At 44.3% G+C, this 13727-nt stretch overlaps 2 protein-coding genes across 2 annotated transcripts; one reads left to right on the forward strand and one right to left on the reverse strand.

Moving 5' to 3' along the window:
- Positions 1-69: 69 nt before the first annotated feature.
- On the reverse strand, positions 70-9673 carry GUCD1 (guanylyl cyclase domain containing 1). The gene is made up of 6 exons (XM_027714122.2): positions 9282-9673; positions 7579-7663; positions 5946-6111; positions 5128-5219; positions 4012-4253; positions 70-3532 (listed from the first exon to the last, which is right to left on the reverse strand). Exons 1-6 carry the CDS (start codon positions 9664-9666, stop codon positions 3441-3443), a joined length of 1062 nt encoding a protein of 353 aa, XP_027569923.2. The 5' UTR covers positions 9667-9673; the 3' UTR covers positions 70-3440.
- On the forward strand, positions 9646-13318 carry SNRPD3 (small nuclear ribonucleoprotein D3 polypeptide). The gene is made up of 4 exons (XM_027714123.2): positions 9646-9706; positions 10301-10450; positions 11012-11204; positions 12050-13318. Exons 2-4 carry the CDS (start codon positions 10325-10327, stop codon positions 12109-12111), a joined length of 381 nt encoding a protein of 126 aa, XP_027569924.1. The 5' UTR covers positions 9646-9706; positions 10301-10324; the 3' UTR covers positions 12112-13318.
- The last annotated feature ends 409 nt before the right edge of the window (positions 13319-13727 follow it).

Here is a 13727-nt window from a genome sequence, read left to right on the forward strand (position 1 = left end):
GTTTACTTCTGCTTTCTAGTTTTTACCCTTTAATCAAATGTGTACTTTAGGGAGAAAGGAGGCATAAACTGTTTTCATCTGAGGTTTATTTTTTTTTCTCCCCTAACTACAAACTATTTGATGCAGTTCTGTCAGAGCTGAGTAATGTCCCAGACTTCTCCTAGTTGTTTGAAGATCTGTGGGTGCTGTAAAGCAAAACCCCGTGGGTTCTGTTTCCCTTTACACCACAGCCACAGCTGGACTGGTGTCTTTGATGGGCTCCTTCGAGGTGCAGAAGTCACTCTGAGACGGGTGCTTTCAGTGTTTTCCAAAGCTGTGACATGCTGGGAGGCAGAAACAGAGACCCTGGCTGGGGCAGTTGCATAGTTTTCCCTGTGAACAGAAAGCCATGGAGCTGCTATTGAGGATGGGGATGAGTAAGGAAAACTCCTTCCCTGGGGCTGCACTCCAGCAGGATACTCAGTGGTTGTGGAGTACACAGAACAGCTGTGGAATACAGGTAATAACAGTACATTTGCTATTCTCAATATATGTGTTCTGAAATTTTGCTTTTTATGATTCAGGTGATGCAGCAGGTGCTCAGGCAATGCAGACTGAATACAGTTCACAGCCTTGCAACTATGAATTTATAGCTGTAATAAATATTTGAACTCTTATATTTTTGTTTATTTTAGGACAGTTTCAGCTGTACCATTTCTAGTTAAATTCATAACACATCCTCTAAAGATTTTCCAACATTTTTCCTGGTAAGTTGGTTAATAAAGGCACTTGCTACATTATGTTACAGGGTTATCTGTGAGTTTAAACCTTTATTGAGAATGGCTTAATTACAAATAAAAATATATTTATGTATAAAATCCCTGCATGTAAAATCCCCTTCCTTTGCTATTGACATCCTGACAGAAACAAAGCAACAGAACATTTTCAGAATGGGTGTTTTGATAGACAATCTTGTAATGGGAAACCAAGTTGCAGAAAATGCAGATGTTTTGAATGTTTGTGCAGTGAGCTGCTTTTTCCTCTGAATTTGTGTCATGTAAATATTCAAGTCTTTTCACTTGGCTTTTGCTTCTTCCTCGTGTTTTCACCTCTCATAGCTGTCTTCCATTTGGCAGCTGTGTGAGATCCTGTTGCAAGAGTGGAGCTCTCCTTTTTTCTGCACTAGCTTAGGCAGCTTTGTTTGTCTTTCACTTTTGTTGAAGCATTTAAACCCTGGGTGCCAAACACCAGTCAATACTGCTACACCTGTCTGTGCACTTCAGAACACTCAGCTTGCCCTTAAGTTCATGTTTTATCTATAAGCTCAAGAGTCACTTTTGGTAACTGAACCAGCAAGATGCTAAATGTCAATTACAAGCCTTTTGTAACAATTGTTTTTATTTAACTAACCAAGCCTGCTCTAAGATAAATCTGTGGCAGTTTGATGGTATTGAATGAACTACCTACCTGAAAATGCATGGGTTAAGGAAGTACTCTTAACAGCCTGTGGTTTACATACCTGTTAATTATTAACAGAGCTAATACAATCTCTCCAAATCAAACATCATGATTTTGGACCTGGACATAAAAATTCCCAGATCAGGAGCCTTCTGGTGACCTACTTTGGGGGAGTTGAAAGGCATTACCTGCAGTAGGTTTTGTACCTTTTTCCTGGAGGGATTCTGCTGGTGGTACCAATGTACTGGTTCTAGGCAAGTCACATCCTGCCTTTTACTCGTTTTGCAAGGATCAGGGCCAGAATATATTTCAGCTTCACCAGTGACAAGCAAAATGCGACAGACTGAAAATTTGTCACATACTTTTCGTTTGGAGCTTTTTAAAGGCTTCCACATTTTAGATGTCTGTTACTGTTTTTAGCCTTTGTACAAAGGAGCACTCTTGACTCTTATTTAAAGTGTACTTAGTGAACACTTAATAGATACTTTTCAGTGAGTCAACAGCTGATAAAATGTTTATCTTAGAAAGTTTTTTACCATGCTGAAAGTAGATTCCTATTTATTACATCCACCACTAAATAATAATATCCTTTTGCTGTTATCCCACGCAGTTCCAGAACTTGAACAGTTCTTTTCCTAAAACCATGCCAAAGGTGTGGGATCTCTGTCTTCAGTGCAAACTAAAATTTTCCTAGTTTTACATCAGCTTGTTTTCCTACCCACTTCCACATAGGCAGGACTGAAGGTGAGACTTGCAGGAAACGGTGATGGATGAAGCTGAAATAGGTGGCTATTTCTTACACTTCAGAGTGCTCCTCAGCAAAGTAATATACTAATTTCACTTAATGTCTGAATATAGTAACTCCAGCTTAATCCAAATACAGTTGTAGTATAAGAGCCAGAAAAATCTGAGTTCCTGCCTCTTACTTGTAGCAGAGATGTTCGTTATTTCCTCTTTTCTTAATTGATTTTTAGCTCGTCTTAGAAGGTCACTGAACTAATACCAATAGCAAAATTTGGCTCTATGGTTCAACATTTTAGTTACAATGCAGTAGATGCTGTCAGATATTTACACTTTACACACCAAATATATACTATTAGCATGGATGATCATTTTCTGTATTTGCTTAATAAGTTTAGAATGGATTCTGCAGAAACTGGCACATGTGCGTGGTGTAACATTCAGAGGTTTTTTTGCAGAGAGCAGTAAAGACCTCGAGGTGGAAATAAAGTGTCTTCACTTAAATTTTGGGAGCTCTAAGCAGTCACCAAGAGGATTTAGCCAAAAGAGAGTGAGTTTGTAGTGCAAGGGGACAATGCCACTAACTACAACTCAAAATTTAACACAGTTGCAAAATGCCAAATCTGTATATAAGGTGAATTTGGTACATGGGAAGTTTCCTTGAGTAAATGTTTTTCATTCCTACAATGCAGACAATACTGATGAGCTAGAAAGGCATTTTTTTGTTATTTAAAAGTGGTTTAAGTTAATATTTTTCCTTCTGTAATACCCTGCTGAACTTCAGATCCCTAGATTTAGGATGAAGATCAGCTCTTGATGCTTCGACAGACAGAAACAGGTATTTTCTACTTTTTTTCTTTGTTTACCTAAACCTATGCATGTATTACCAAGTGTTAAAGTTCATAAATTTGGTGCTTTTTTCTTATGTGTTTAATTTGAAAATAAGCTGAAAGTGAACAGGCTCTGAGCCTGTATTTTAGAACTGCTGTGAAATGTGCAATGTTGAAAATTACAAAACAAAAAAAAGAAACCAAACAAAAAAACCAGAGATGTACATTGCAAAATCAGATACATCGTCAGGGAAAAAAAAAAAAAAAGGTAAAGACAGCATTGCAATAGAGTCCTGTCAATGTCCATAAAGCCTCCCTTGTTTGAGGTCCCACTGCAGTTCAGGAGCGAGGTCTGTGCAGGGGAGTCCTGAGACGAGCAGCCAGCTGCCATGCAGGCTGGGCAGGAAGGAGCAGGAGTATCCACTGTGGGTGTCAGCTGTCTGTGTAGATGAACAGAATATCTTCATCAGTGCCATAACTTGTCCTGGCTTCCTCGAAGTTAGTGATGCTGGTGCAGCATGTTCCTGTTAAGGAGGAAAAAAAACATTATGAAAAGTTCAGAAGGATTTGCCAGTGAAAGGCTCTTATACTGAGTCTGATGGCCTCCACAAACAAAACAACTGGTATACAGACTAGACCTGGCAGCTTAGGTTACAGCTTTACCCAGGTAGATCTTTTAACTCAAAGTGCTCACTGAAGTAGTGCTGTAAATAGGTACTAAACTGGCCATTTTATTGTATTCTGCACAAGGACAGTTCAGCTTCTCTCACTGACCCATCTGAGAGCCAAACAAGCCATTTGCTAAAATGTGTATCTGAATGGCTTAAGTAAATCACAGCACAAAGTGCAGCACTGATGTAATTAATGTGGCAAAACCCCTTCTGGCAGACTGGGCAGTGATGCTTGAAATGCACTGTGAGGGGAGGTCCAGCTGTGGCTCTGTGTTACTGACTTGTTAGTAATGCGCTGGCTGAGAATCCACCCAAAAGAACAGGCTACTCACGGTCAGCATAGGCAGGGTTGTTGTAGTAAATACTCCCTGAGGCTTTGTTGTAGCCACATAACACAATGAAATGGCCCTGGTAGTCAGGGCTCCTGCAGAAGCACTTCTGTCCGATGGGGAGGAAGCAGCAATATTTGACAGGACTTGAGCAAAGATCACACAGCAGCAGGACTGCGTTCACTAGGACGATGGCTACGTGACCCTGGGACAGGTGGTTTTGGATGTCTTGAATAGTTACTGTGCTGCAGAAAAAGAACCAGACACGCTACGTGACAAGTTTAGGAAAGAGGCTGGTGTACAAGGAAGTGTGTGATGGTGGGCAGTACGTGGGACACGCAGCTGGCACAGTTATTTCTGTATCACAGGTACAGCTTTTTGCTATTAAACCCCGCAGGCTTTGCTGTGGACAAAGCTTGACAAGACCTGTGGCACTCAAATGCTATTGTGGCTGCCATGTATCCTCTCTTCTTTGCTTACTCCTCAGCAGTTATCCCACTTCAACACCAGAGATCCAAATCCACCTTCACTATAAAAAGGGACAAAGCTGTTTGATGCTTAGTGATTTCCCAGCAGAATTTCACCATTGATTGTGAAACAGTTCTGCAGTTTTTCCATTTCTCCTGGGTTTGCAGTTCTTTAATTGATGTTCCTTATTTCACGGTCCCCTTGGCAAAAGCTTGTATGCTAGTTTGTACTTTGCATGTCTGTCTAGGAACAGAGATCTATAATGTTTGCATAGCTCTGGGAACAGTGGGTTCTGTGCCCACATAGCACTCTCTGTAATTCCAACAATGGCCAATTAGAGTGCTGTAGGCACTCCCTACTGGCTAATTGTAATGGATAATCAAATTCAAAACATAAAGAGTCAACTCCTGTCAGCATTTTCAAATCCCTTCTTCTGTGTCATGACTGTTTTTTCTCAAACTTCATTATTAGCTCTTGATGTCCATGGGGGTTTTTTTGACCTAGATGTAGTAGAAAGACTCTTAGTTCACAAAAAAGCGCTCAGGGCTTGATTTCAGTGAGTGTCTCTCAGCAGTTTAGCTTGTTGCCTCCAAGAAAAGCTTGGGGCCCACAGAATGTCCAGGGAGAAAGGAAGGAAAAGAGTAAGCTTACCACTTCTCCACCAGCACCTTGCAGTCTCTGGCCTGTGCAAAGAGCTGATTCACTCGATTCTCCTCTGTGTCAAAGTGCTTCCTGTAAAATGACTGTGGAGATAATAGAAGTTCTGAACTGGAATGATGTTTACCTTAGGTAATCCACAACTTACAGCCTCTGGCTAGCAAGGGCCTGCCTAAGTTGGATATCTGGCTATGGGATAAAAGATCTCTCCCTTAATTCCCTGGTAACAGGACAAGGATTCCTGCTCTGAATTACAAGTTTAAATTTGCTCCTGGTCAGTTATTGTTGCAGTTTCCATCCAGGGGCTACTCAGCTGCCTATATGAGACAAGCCTGTCTATTTTCCCTGGGGAAAACTGGGCAGGAGCTGCTGCAGGCCTTCCTTGGCCCCTTGTTGGCAGCCCTGCAGAGGCCAAGCTCCCAATGGACAGGAGGCTGAGTTCCCCTCTCACCTCTAGAGGTGGATCTTGCAGGTCAGGGCTGAGGCACAGTGGGGAGAGTGTGGAAGGTAACACTGCTGCTGCCCAGGCTATACCTGTTCTGTAAATAAATACAGGGCTTCAGCCTCCAAGGCTGTCAAATAGGCTGGAACCTTTCATGAACACTACCTGAAAACTTTTTAAAAACTCATATGATGGAATCAAAGATGTTGAATATGTGAGGTCACACTGCCTTTGGAATGGATTTGTGCCAGTTCTGGCAATAGGCCTGATTAACTGTGGTTGACTGTCAGTAACACAGCAGAGCTTTCACAGCGTGACACTCAAGGCTTTGAAAGCTGCCTGCCCTCCCCCAGCAGATGAGAATACTGACCTGATTTTTGTAGCCCTTGTCCACTCCAAGTGTCTGGGTGCAAAATTTATGCTTAACACCAAAGTGCCGCATTAGGTAGGCCAGGTCAATAGTCCAGATACTCTTTGTTAACTGGAGTTCCTGGATGGCTTTCTGAAACTCGTCATTGTCCAAGTGATTCAGGTACCTATGGCATTAAGAAAGGCAGGGGAAAGGAAGCACAGATCTTAGGAGAAGCAAAGTGGGTGGTGTAGCCCAAGCCTCCACATCACAGCACATACAAACTGAAACAATGGGCTTGGCTAAGAAATAACCAAAATAAAAAAACAATCCACAAAGGAGCCAGAAATTTAAGGGAAGGGAGTAGGGAATATTTAACTGGATTTATTGCTGACTTTAAAATTGGAAATGTGTGGGTACCTTGACTGTTTTATAGTACTAGAAGTGTACAGGTGCTGTACCAGAGGCAAGCTGGTATAGAACTCTGTCCTGAAGGGTTTACAGTCTGAATGTACAAGTGTAGTATTAGAGCCAACACAGAAAGAAGTGTTAAAAGACTAAAACTTCCTTCACGCAATACATGGATTTCAAAAGGAGGAACCATAAAGGAATTCAGTAGGAACCGTAAAGGAATTCAGTAAATATTCAAAGGAAGCTTGTCTTAGGCATTGATGACACAAAAGGCAAGAAAGGGGAGATGAAGTCAGGAGGAAGCTTGGGACGGGTTGCAAAGGGGTCAGGAGAGGCAGTTACAGAGTTCTGAAAGTAAGAAAACAAATGGAAGTAAATGGAAATAAAAAAAAAAAGGACTGGAATTGAGAATGCAGGGCAAACAAGGTCAGATCAGCAGGGTGAGAAGATTAATCTTGGAAGCTGAGTTTTGGGCAGACTGGAGTGGCAGAGAGGTAAAGGGAATAGAGGTTACAGTAGTCAAGATGGGAAATTACCAGCACACGGACTAACGTCTTGGCAGAAGGGATGGAGAGAAATGAAAATCTTCTGCTTCATATCTACTAAGTGGACATCTAAATAGGTATTTCTCCTGCACCTAAGCTCATGTTCCTCTGTGGAAGGAAAGAGGAGTTCAGCAGGACAGCTACTAGTTCAAAAAAAGTAAAACCAAAACTAAAACAAAAAAAGAACCACCAAAGGGCAACACAGTTTTGAAGCTGAAACTACTCCTGGAACAGACACACTCATCCCACAGCTCAGCAGGACAGAGGTAGTACAGGTACAGTACACTCATAAACTGGGATACACCTGCCCATCACGTGAAAACACAGAAAGGAATCAGATGAATCACTGTGCTAAGGATCAGTTCTGAATCACAACGGGAAAGAGGGAACACCTTCTATGAGCTTATGCATGCCAGCCTGCAAAGTTCATAGAGCTGATCAGGTATTCTGCATCTGTCAAAGCAGGCAATTATTCAAAAGAGTCCAAAGTTCACTTCAGTCTGTATTTTCCCTTGCTCCTGCTGGAAAGCTGTGCCAGGCCCAAGCAGCAGTCACTCTCCAAGGGCACCTCAGAAAATCTTGCTCTCCTCAGACTAAGTTAAACTCAGAGCTGTTCAACACACCTCTTCTCCCTGGATGTTGCTTCCTGCTACCCCTCCCCACGGAATGGGTTTTCCCTCACTGAGAGAGCCACTTACTGAAGCACCATCCTGGAGCAGGCCAGCCCACAGTCCCAGTGGTACAGCTGCTGAATCACTGGCACTTTCAGCTGGATGCAGTCAACTGTGTGAGTAAAACACGAAGGATGTCAATCCATACAGGAATGTGTTTCCATACCATTAAAAGTCAGCTTGTCCTCAGCACTGTAGTCACGAAAACTTAGAAATATGTTTTTACTTTATCTGATGGGCAGGTAGGGTTTTTTTATTTCTTGGGGGAATGTACATTTAGTATTTCTGTACAGTTAAGCATTTAATCTCGTACTCCTTTATTGCTCCATACCTGGATCACTCTGCATTTCCACCCCTTTTTCCTCTGGAAGTTTCATTTTACTCTTTTTGGTGGGACAACGTACCTGTGAGCCCTCAGCTGTGAAGCATAACAGTAGGTAAGGCACAGGTATTCATCCTTTCTTTTGTGTCTGAATGTATTTTTGTGCCACAAGAGAGGAGTTAAACCAAACTGTGAGAAAACAGACATAACTAACAGCTCTGGGCATGGATCTCTTGCAAGCCCCACATTCTACACGTCTTTTTCCTTGGGGCTGTAATTCACAATTTTAAAAAAACTCACAGAGCTCACAAGTGGCACCAGTTGTCCTTTTGTATTAACTGCCTCAAAAATTCAGTGGAGAGGGAAAAAGAATAATCTCTACCAAAAAGTCTCAGAATACAAGTAGCTCCATCCCTCTGCCTCAGTTTTTATTTTTATGGAGCTGGCAAGGTGGTAGTTTCAGTTTCAGGAACACCCTCACCACTGGAAGGATTGTGAAGAGCTGTGCCTGTCACTGCTACTTCAGTGTCGACCAAGGTGAGTTAATCATAAGTATACAATCATAAAGATCTTTCATCCAGAAAGACCTCTGAGAAGTTTTTCTAACACAAGGTCACATACAGTTTATGATGGGAGTAAAAATGCATTAGACATCATGGTCCAGTTTTGATGTAATTTTATTTATAAAACTTTTTAGATCATGTTATTTGTAATCTGATATTAAACAAAGCTATAACCCACTGCAGGGATGAGCTAATGCAGAGATTCTGGACTATTTCCAAATATTTTTTCCTAGCTCTGCCCCTGTTTAATCATGACTTTGAAGATGGGCACACCCATCGGTATATTCATTTTTTTTAATTAATGTAGCTTGAAGTGCTCCTAAGTATCCTGACCAAAAAAAAAAAAAAAAGAAAACCCAATTCCCAGATTCTACTCAAACAAGACCTGTTAAATATTTTGTCACCCTTTTTTCTTGGCGTGTTATGAACTTGTCCCCTTTTTGTTAACACCCAGGGCCTCTGTCAAGTCCCCAAATTAACCGCGAGGTACGTGTTTTCTACGTGAAGGCTTCACGGAGCAACAACTACTCTTCCTGGCCGTCCCGCTTCCAGTCACCTGTTCCCAACACACCCCGAGCTGTCCGGCGGTGGCTGTCCCGGGATCAGGTACGAGCCGTGGCTGCGAATCGCGCCGCGAGCCCCCCTGCGCTTTGCCCGCGCCCCTGTGCAGCCCCCGTACCCGCGGAGCGGGTAATTCCAACATCGCGGCTGCCGAAGCGGGCAGGGCGGAGCTGGGGCCGGCAGGAGCTGCCCGGGTCCCCTGCCCGGGTCCCCTCCTCGGCCCGTTCCGCGGGCGCTCCGGACCGCGCTGTCCCCCCCGCCGGCCCGAGCAGGGCCGCACTGACCTGGCGGCGGCCCCCCGGCCTCCCGGGGGCTCTTCATGGCGGCGGCACCCGCCGCCCGCTCAGTGCCGGCCCCGCCGAGCCGGCGGCGCGGCCCCGGGGCCCGGCGCTGGCTCCTCCCGGAGGCGGGGGCTGCGGGGGGCCGGGCCCCGGGGCGGCTGCCCCGCGCCGTGGCGGCGGAGAGGCGGAGGGCGGCGGTGAGAGGGTGCGCGGGCGGGCAGGGGCATGACACGGCGGGCGGGGGGCGCGCAGCCCCTCCCCGGGCACGGGCACCGCGGGGCGGCCCCGAGCGGGAGAGGACGGGACGGGGCCGGACGGGACGGGGCCGCCCCCAGCGCCGCGTTCCGGTTCCGGCGCGCGGAGCAGGGCGGGAGGCGGCGGAGGCCATTAGGGGAGAGCGCGGGCGGCGTGCAGCGGAGCGGCGGGCGGTGAGTGCGGGGAGGGCGGTGGGGCGGCCCCGGGCGGCGCCCCCGGCGTGTCCCGGGGGCCTCCTCGCTCCCGGGGCGCTGTGGGGACGCGCCCGAGCGGCGCCGCATCCCCTGCGGCCCGCGGGGCCTGAGGGGGCCGGGCCGGGGCGGCGGTGTGTGTGTGTGTGTGTGTGTGGGTAGGTGGGTGAGTGGCTGGGCTAGGCTGGGCTCCCTCACGGCCCGGCTCGGTACTCGGGCGATGCGGTCCCCGGGGGTCTCGCAGCCCCTCAGTCTGGTTGTGTCGTTATGGGATGCACCTGAGGCTGTTCCCGTTGAGGTGCACCTGGCGATACCAGTGGTTCGTTGTCTGATACTTAAAAGTGATTTTCCTAGGTCAGAAGAGACCTGGGAAAGATGGGCTTCTGGTATTTAAAGTCTTTCCTTCCGTGGGCACCTCCCTAGAGGAGTTTTATGGATGCATAGTCAAAGCATACGGTGTGTTTGGACAAGTGAGAAAATCGGTGCTGTACACTGGGGAAGATCCTGGGTTGTGTAGGTGAAGCCTTGTCTACGACTTTCTTTGTCATAACGGCTTTTGTTTTCTTCTTGTGTCAGGAGTAGAGCCACAGCACTGCAGCCATGTCGATTGGGGTGCCAATCAAGGTCCTGCATGAGGCCGAGGGCCACATCGTCACCTGTGAGACCAACACAGGAGAAGTTTACCGAGGCAAACTTATTGAAGCTGAGGACAACATGAATTGTCAGGTATACAGGTCCCACGAGGATGGATGGAGGGAAGGCTGGCTGATCTGGGCCTGGGAAGGCTGATAGCCTGATTAAAAGGCTGTTGCTTTTAGAAAACTGTACTGCTGCTTCTTAACCATAGTGAAATGGATTCAGCATTACAGAGTGCTCCAAAGAGGCCAGAGTTTATTCTTTCCAGTTCTAGAGTCAGCTTGGGCGTTCCTGTCAGTAAGATCAAGGATTTAAGATTCTGTTCTGAGGACAATATTTTTCTGGAGTTCTTTATTAAAAGCCACTGAGCATAAGAATAAATAAACCTTGATTTAAGAAACTGAAGCTTATTTACTGAGTGTTACCAAGTCACTGCTGAAATCAAAATACTTTTTTAATAGTTAGGACTAGAGCACCTTTATTAAACCTGATTGAATATGAGAAAACAAAAGTAACAAAGCTGATAAAACTAATTTGTAAAATGGGGAGAAAGCCAAAGTCTTGGGCAGCAGGCCTGGAGTTTGAATGGCCGTGGATGCCTCGTGTCACAGGTGAGGCCTGTGTGAGCACTGACTGGTTTTTACCTTCCAGATGTCCAACATAACAGTGACATACAGAGATGGCAGAGTGGCACAGCTCGAACAGGTGTACATCAGGGGTAGCAAGATACGGTTTCTCATCTTACCAGACATGTTGAAAAATGCTCCTATGCTGAAGAGCATGAAGAACAAAAACCAGGGTTCTGGAGCTGGGCGAGGAAAAGCAGCTATTCTCAAAGCTCAAGGTGCGTACAGTTTGTTCGTGGTCCCTCCCCCATTCTTCCTAAGAACTGGAAAACTCATCTCTACCACTGAGAAGATGTAGGCTGTAAGAAAAGGAAAAATTACTGATTCGTACAGTTTTCTTGTGTGCTTCATCTTATGGTGGGAATCAAGACAAATTGTCCAATTACCTGAATGTGTTATATTGATGCCACAATAATTCAGAGGTATTGAGTGGTCTTGTCAAACAAAGGCTTTCTGTTAAACTTAGTTTTCTGTTTTCCAGCAATTGTGGAATACTTAGGGAAGGATTCAGGTTTTCTTGTTAAGCTTTTGTAGGAAAACAGTTTCAGTTATAAAGATGGTACTTAAACTGCTGAGAAGCTGTAATTATTAGCCTTTCTGTAGCTCACCCTCATTTGTACCTTTCTCAAGGGAACAATCCAGTTATAACAAGACTGAGTAACAATCATGTGCCACAAAGTCTTTGGTTAAAATTAGCAAATGCAGTAAGGTTACATGGGGGGATAACATCTGCTGAAACATACTGAGTTCTGTTGCAAAACCTTGGAAGAGTGTGGAGTTTTAAATCTCTTGGGCTACACAAATTTGTGTATCAGCTTAGAAGGAACAGGAGATGTATGAGTATTCACTGCAGCTCTTCCAAAGAGCCAGAGTGGGACCATTAGTTCTGGTTCTTCTCACAGAAAGCTTCTTGCTATCACATCACTTTCTGAGTGTCATAGGGCAGCCTGTTTTCCTTCCTTCTGAGCAAGAGACTTTGTTGTTTAGGTTTTGCTTGTCAGCTGTTGAGATAAATATGCAGGTATGTCAAATTCATGTCATCTCTGATGTTTTATTTCTTCAGTGGCTGCAAGAGGAAGAGGCCGTGGGATGGGCCGTGGCAACATCTTCCAGAAGCGAAGATAATTTTGGTCTTGACAGACATGCTTTTTTTTTATTAGGGGTGTTAACTTGACTGTGTGTGCATTGGTTTCAGTTTTGTTTAATAAATGTTTCTGACAAAAACTTGTCTGCTCTTACCTTATAGGGCAATTCTTGGGCAAACACACTGTAGGTTAATTTCAAACTTAAGCCAACTTTGCCTGGAGAATAGTGAACTTTAGGTTTGACCACTTTGTGTGATGCATTGATTTTTAAAGATAATTATTTTTCCTTTTTCTTGTTTAATCCTGTTGTCATTTATTCTCAAAAGAATTAGAAGACATTCTTAATGAAGAATTTCTAAGTCATACGCTTTAAAGTCTTACTAGCAGCTGCATTTATGGAAAATAGAGCAAAATAGAGGCAGCTTCCTGAGAAGCAAAGCACTGTATTCTTTTGCTTTATATGGACTACAATGGATAGAGGTCCATTCAGATCTGTATATTGAGCTTGTATTCTTGCATTTCTTAGTTTTGTCTTTGGATACGGGGGGAATTTTTCATTAGGAACACAATTTTGATAGCCTGAGTCTATCCTTGCAGTGAAAAAATCTAACTCTCTCAGCAGTTTTTCCCTCTGTCTGGGAAGACAGAATATAAAATGGGCATTTTCCAGGATAAATTTGAAATGCTTTGTAAATTTGAAAGGTAGTGCAGGTGTATAGGGAAAGTCTTACAAATGATTATCCGTTAAACACAACTCCATAAAAATGTTTACGTTTTGAATAAAACTCATCATCGCCTTCAGCTCTTGGTCTTAACATCTCTACACAGTCATGTAGATAATCAGCTGATCTGCAGGAAGCCAAGTGTAGTTCTAACTTTATTTTATTCTGCTGAAAGTGTAGTGTGGTTGTTCTTACTGACTTAAATGGTTGAAATGTTTAAATGTAACAGTTCTGTATCTAATCACATACTTGCATACAATCAGCTATGAGTCTGTACACACAGGAAAGAGCTAGTCATGCTTTTCTGCTCTGATGCTGTGAAGGCTCTCCCTTGTGTGCAGAGAGGAAAGTTGAACTAATGTATTGATTTGTTTGAATTGTGTGTAAATAAAGCTGTATTTGGTCTCAAACCACTAGGAAAAACCCTGCTACTTGTTCTTCTGGGTAGTAGTGATCCTAAATATTTGCATTGGAAACCTCCTTAGCACGTGTTGAAGCTTAAATTAAAAAAGCATTGTATTGTCATCTTATGCCTCATGGGAATGTGTCCAAAAGACAAGACAGTTTTCACAAAGCCCTGCTTCAAAACGTGGCGCGTGAGTCACGTTTGTGTAGCTGTAATGCTTTCCTGAAGATGGTATTTCCAACTTAGAATGAGCAATTTGAGGCTTTAGTAATGCTACTAAACCCTTCCTTGTGGAACTGTCATTCTTCAAATCAGCTGTCACTCAGAAGAGGATCATGAGCGATACTTGTTGATCAGGTCATTTCACTCTGTGTGAGACTGCCCTGGTCTGTGTGCAAACTACAACCTTTCTAATCACTGGTAGTAATAACTCTTGATTCTGTTGGCAGTTCTTTAACAGCTAGTGATTCTAGCTCTTACTGTGGAGAGAAGACACTGTCACAGGATTTCTTCCCCATGCCCAGGTAG

This window comes from Pipra filicauda, unplaced genomic scaffold (assembly GCF_003945595.2).
Source record: "Pipra filicauda isolate LSUMZ 115617 unplaced genomic scaffold, ASM394559v2 scaffold33_size4404698_pilon, whole genome shotgun sequence".
NCBI lineage: Eukaryota > Metazoa > Chordata > Aves > Passeriformes > Pipridae > Pipra > Pipra filicauda.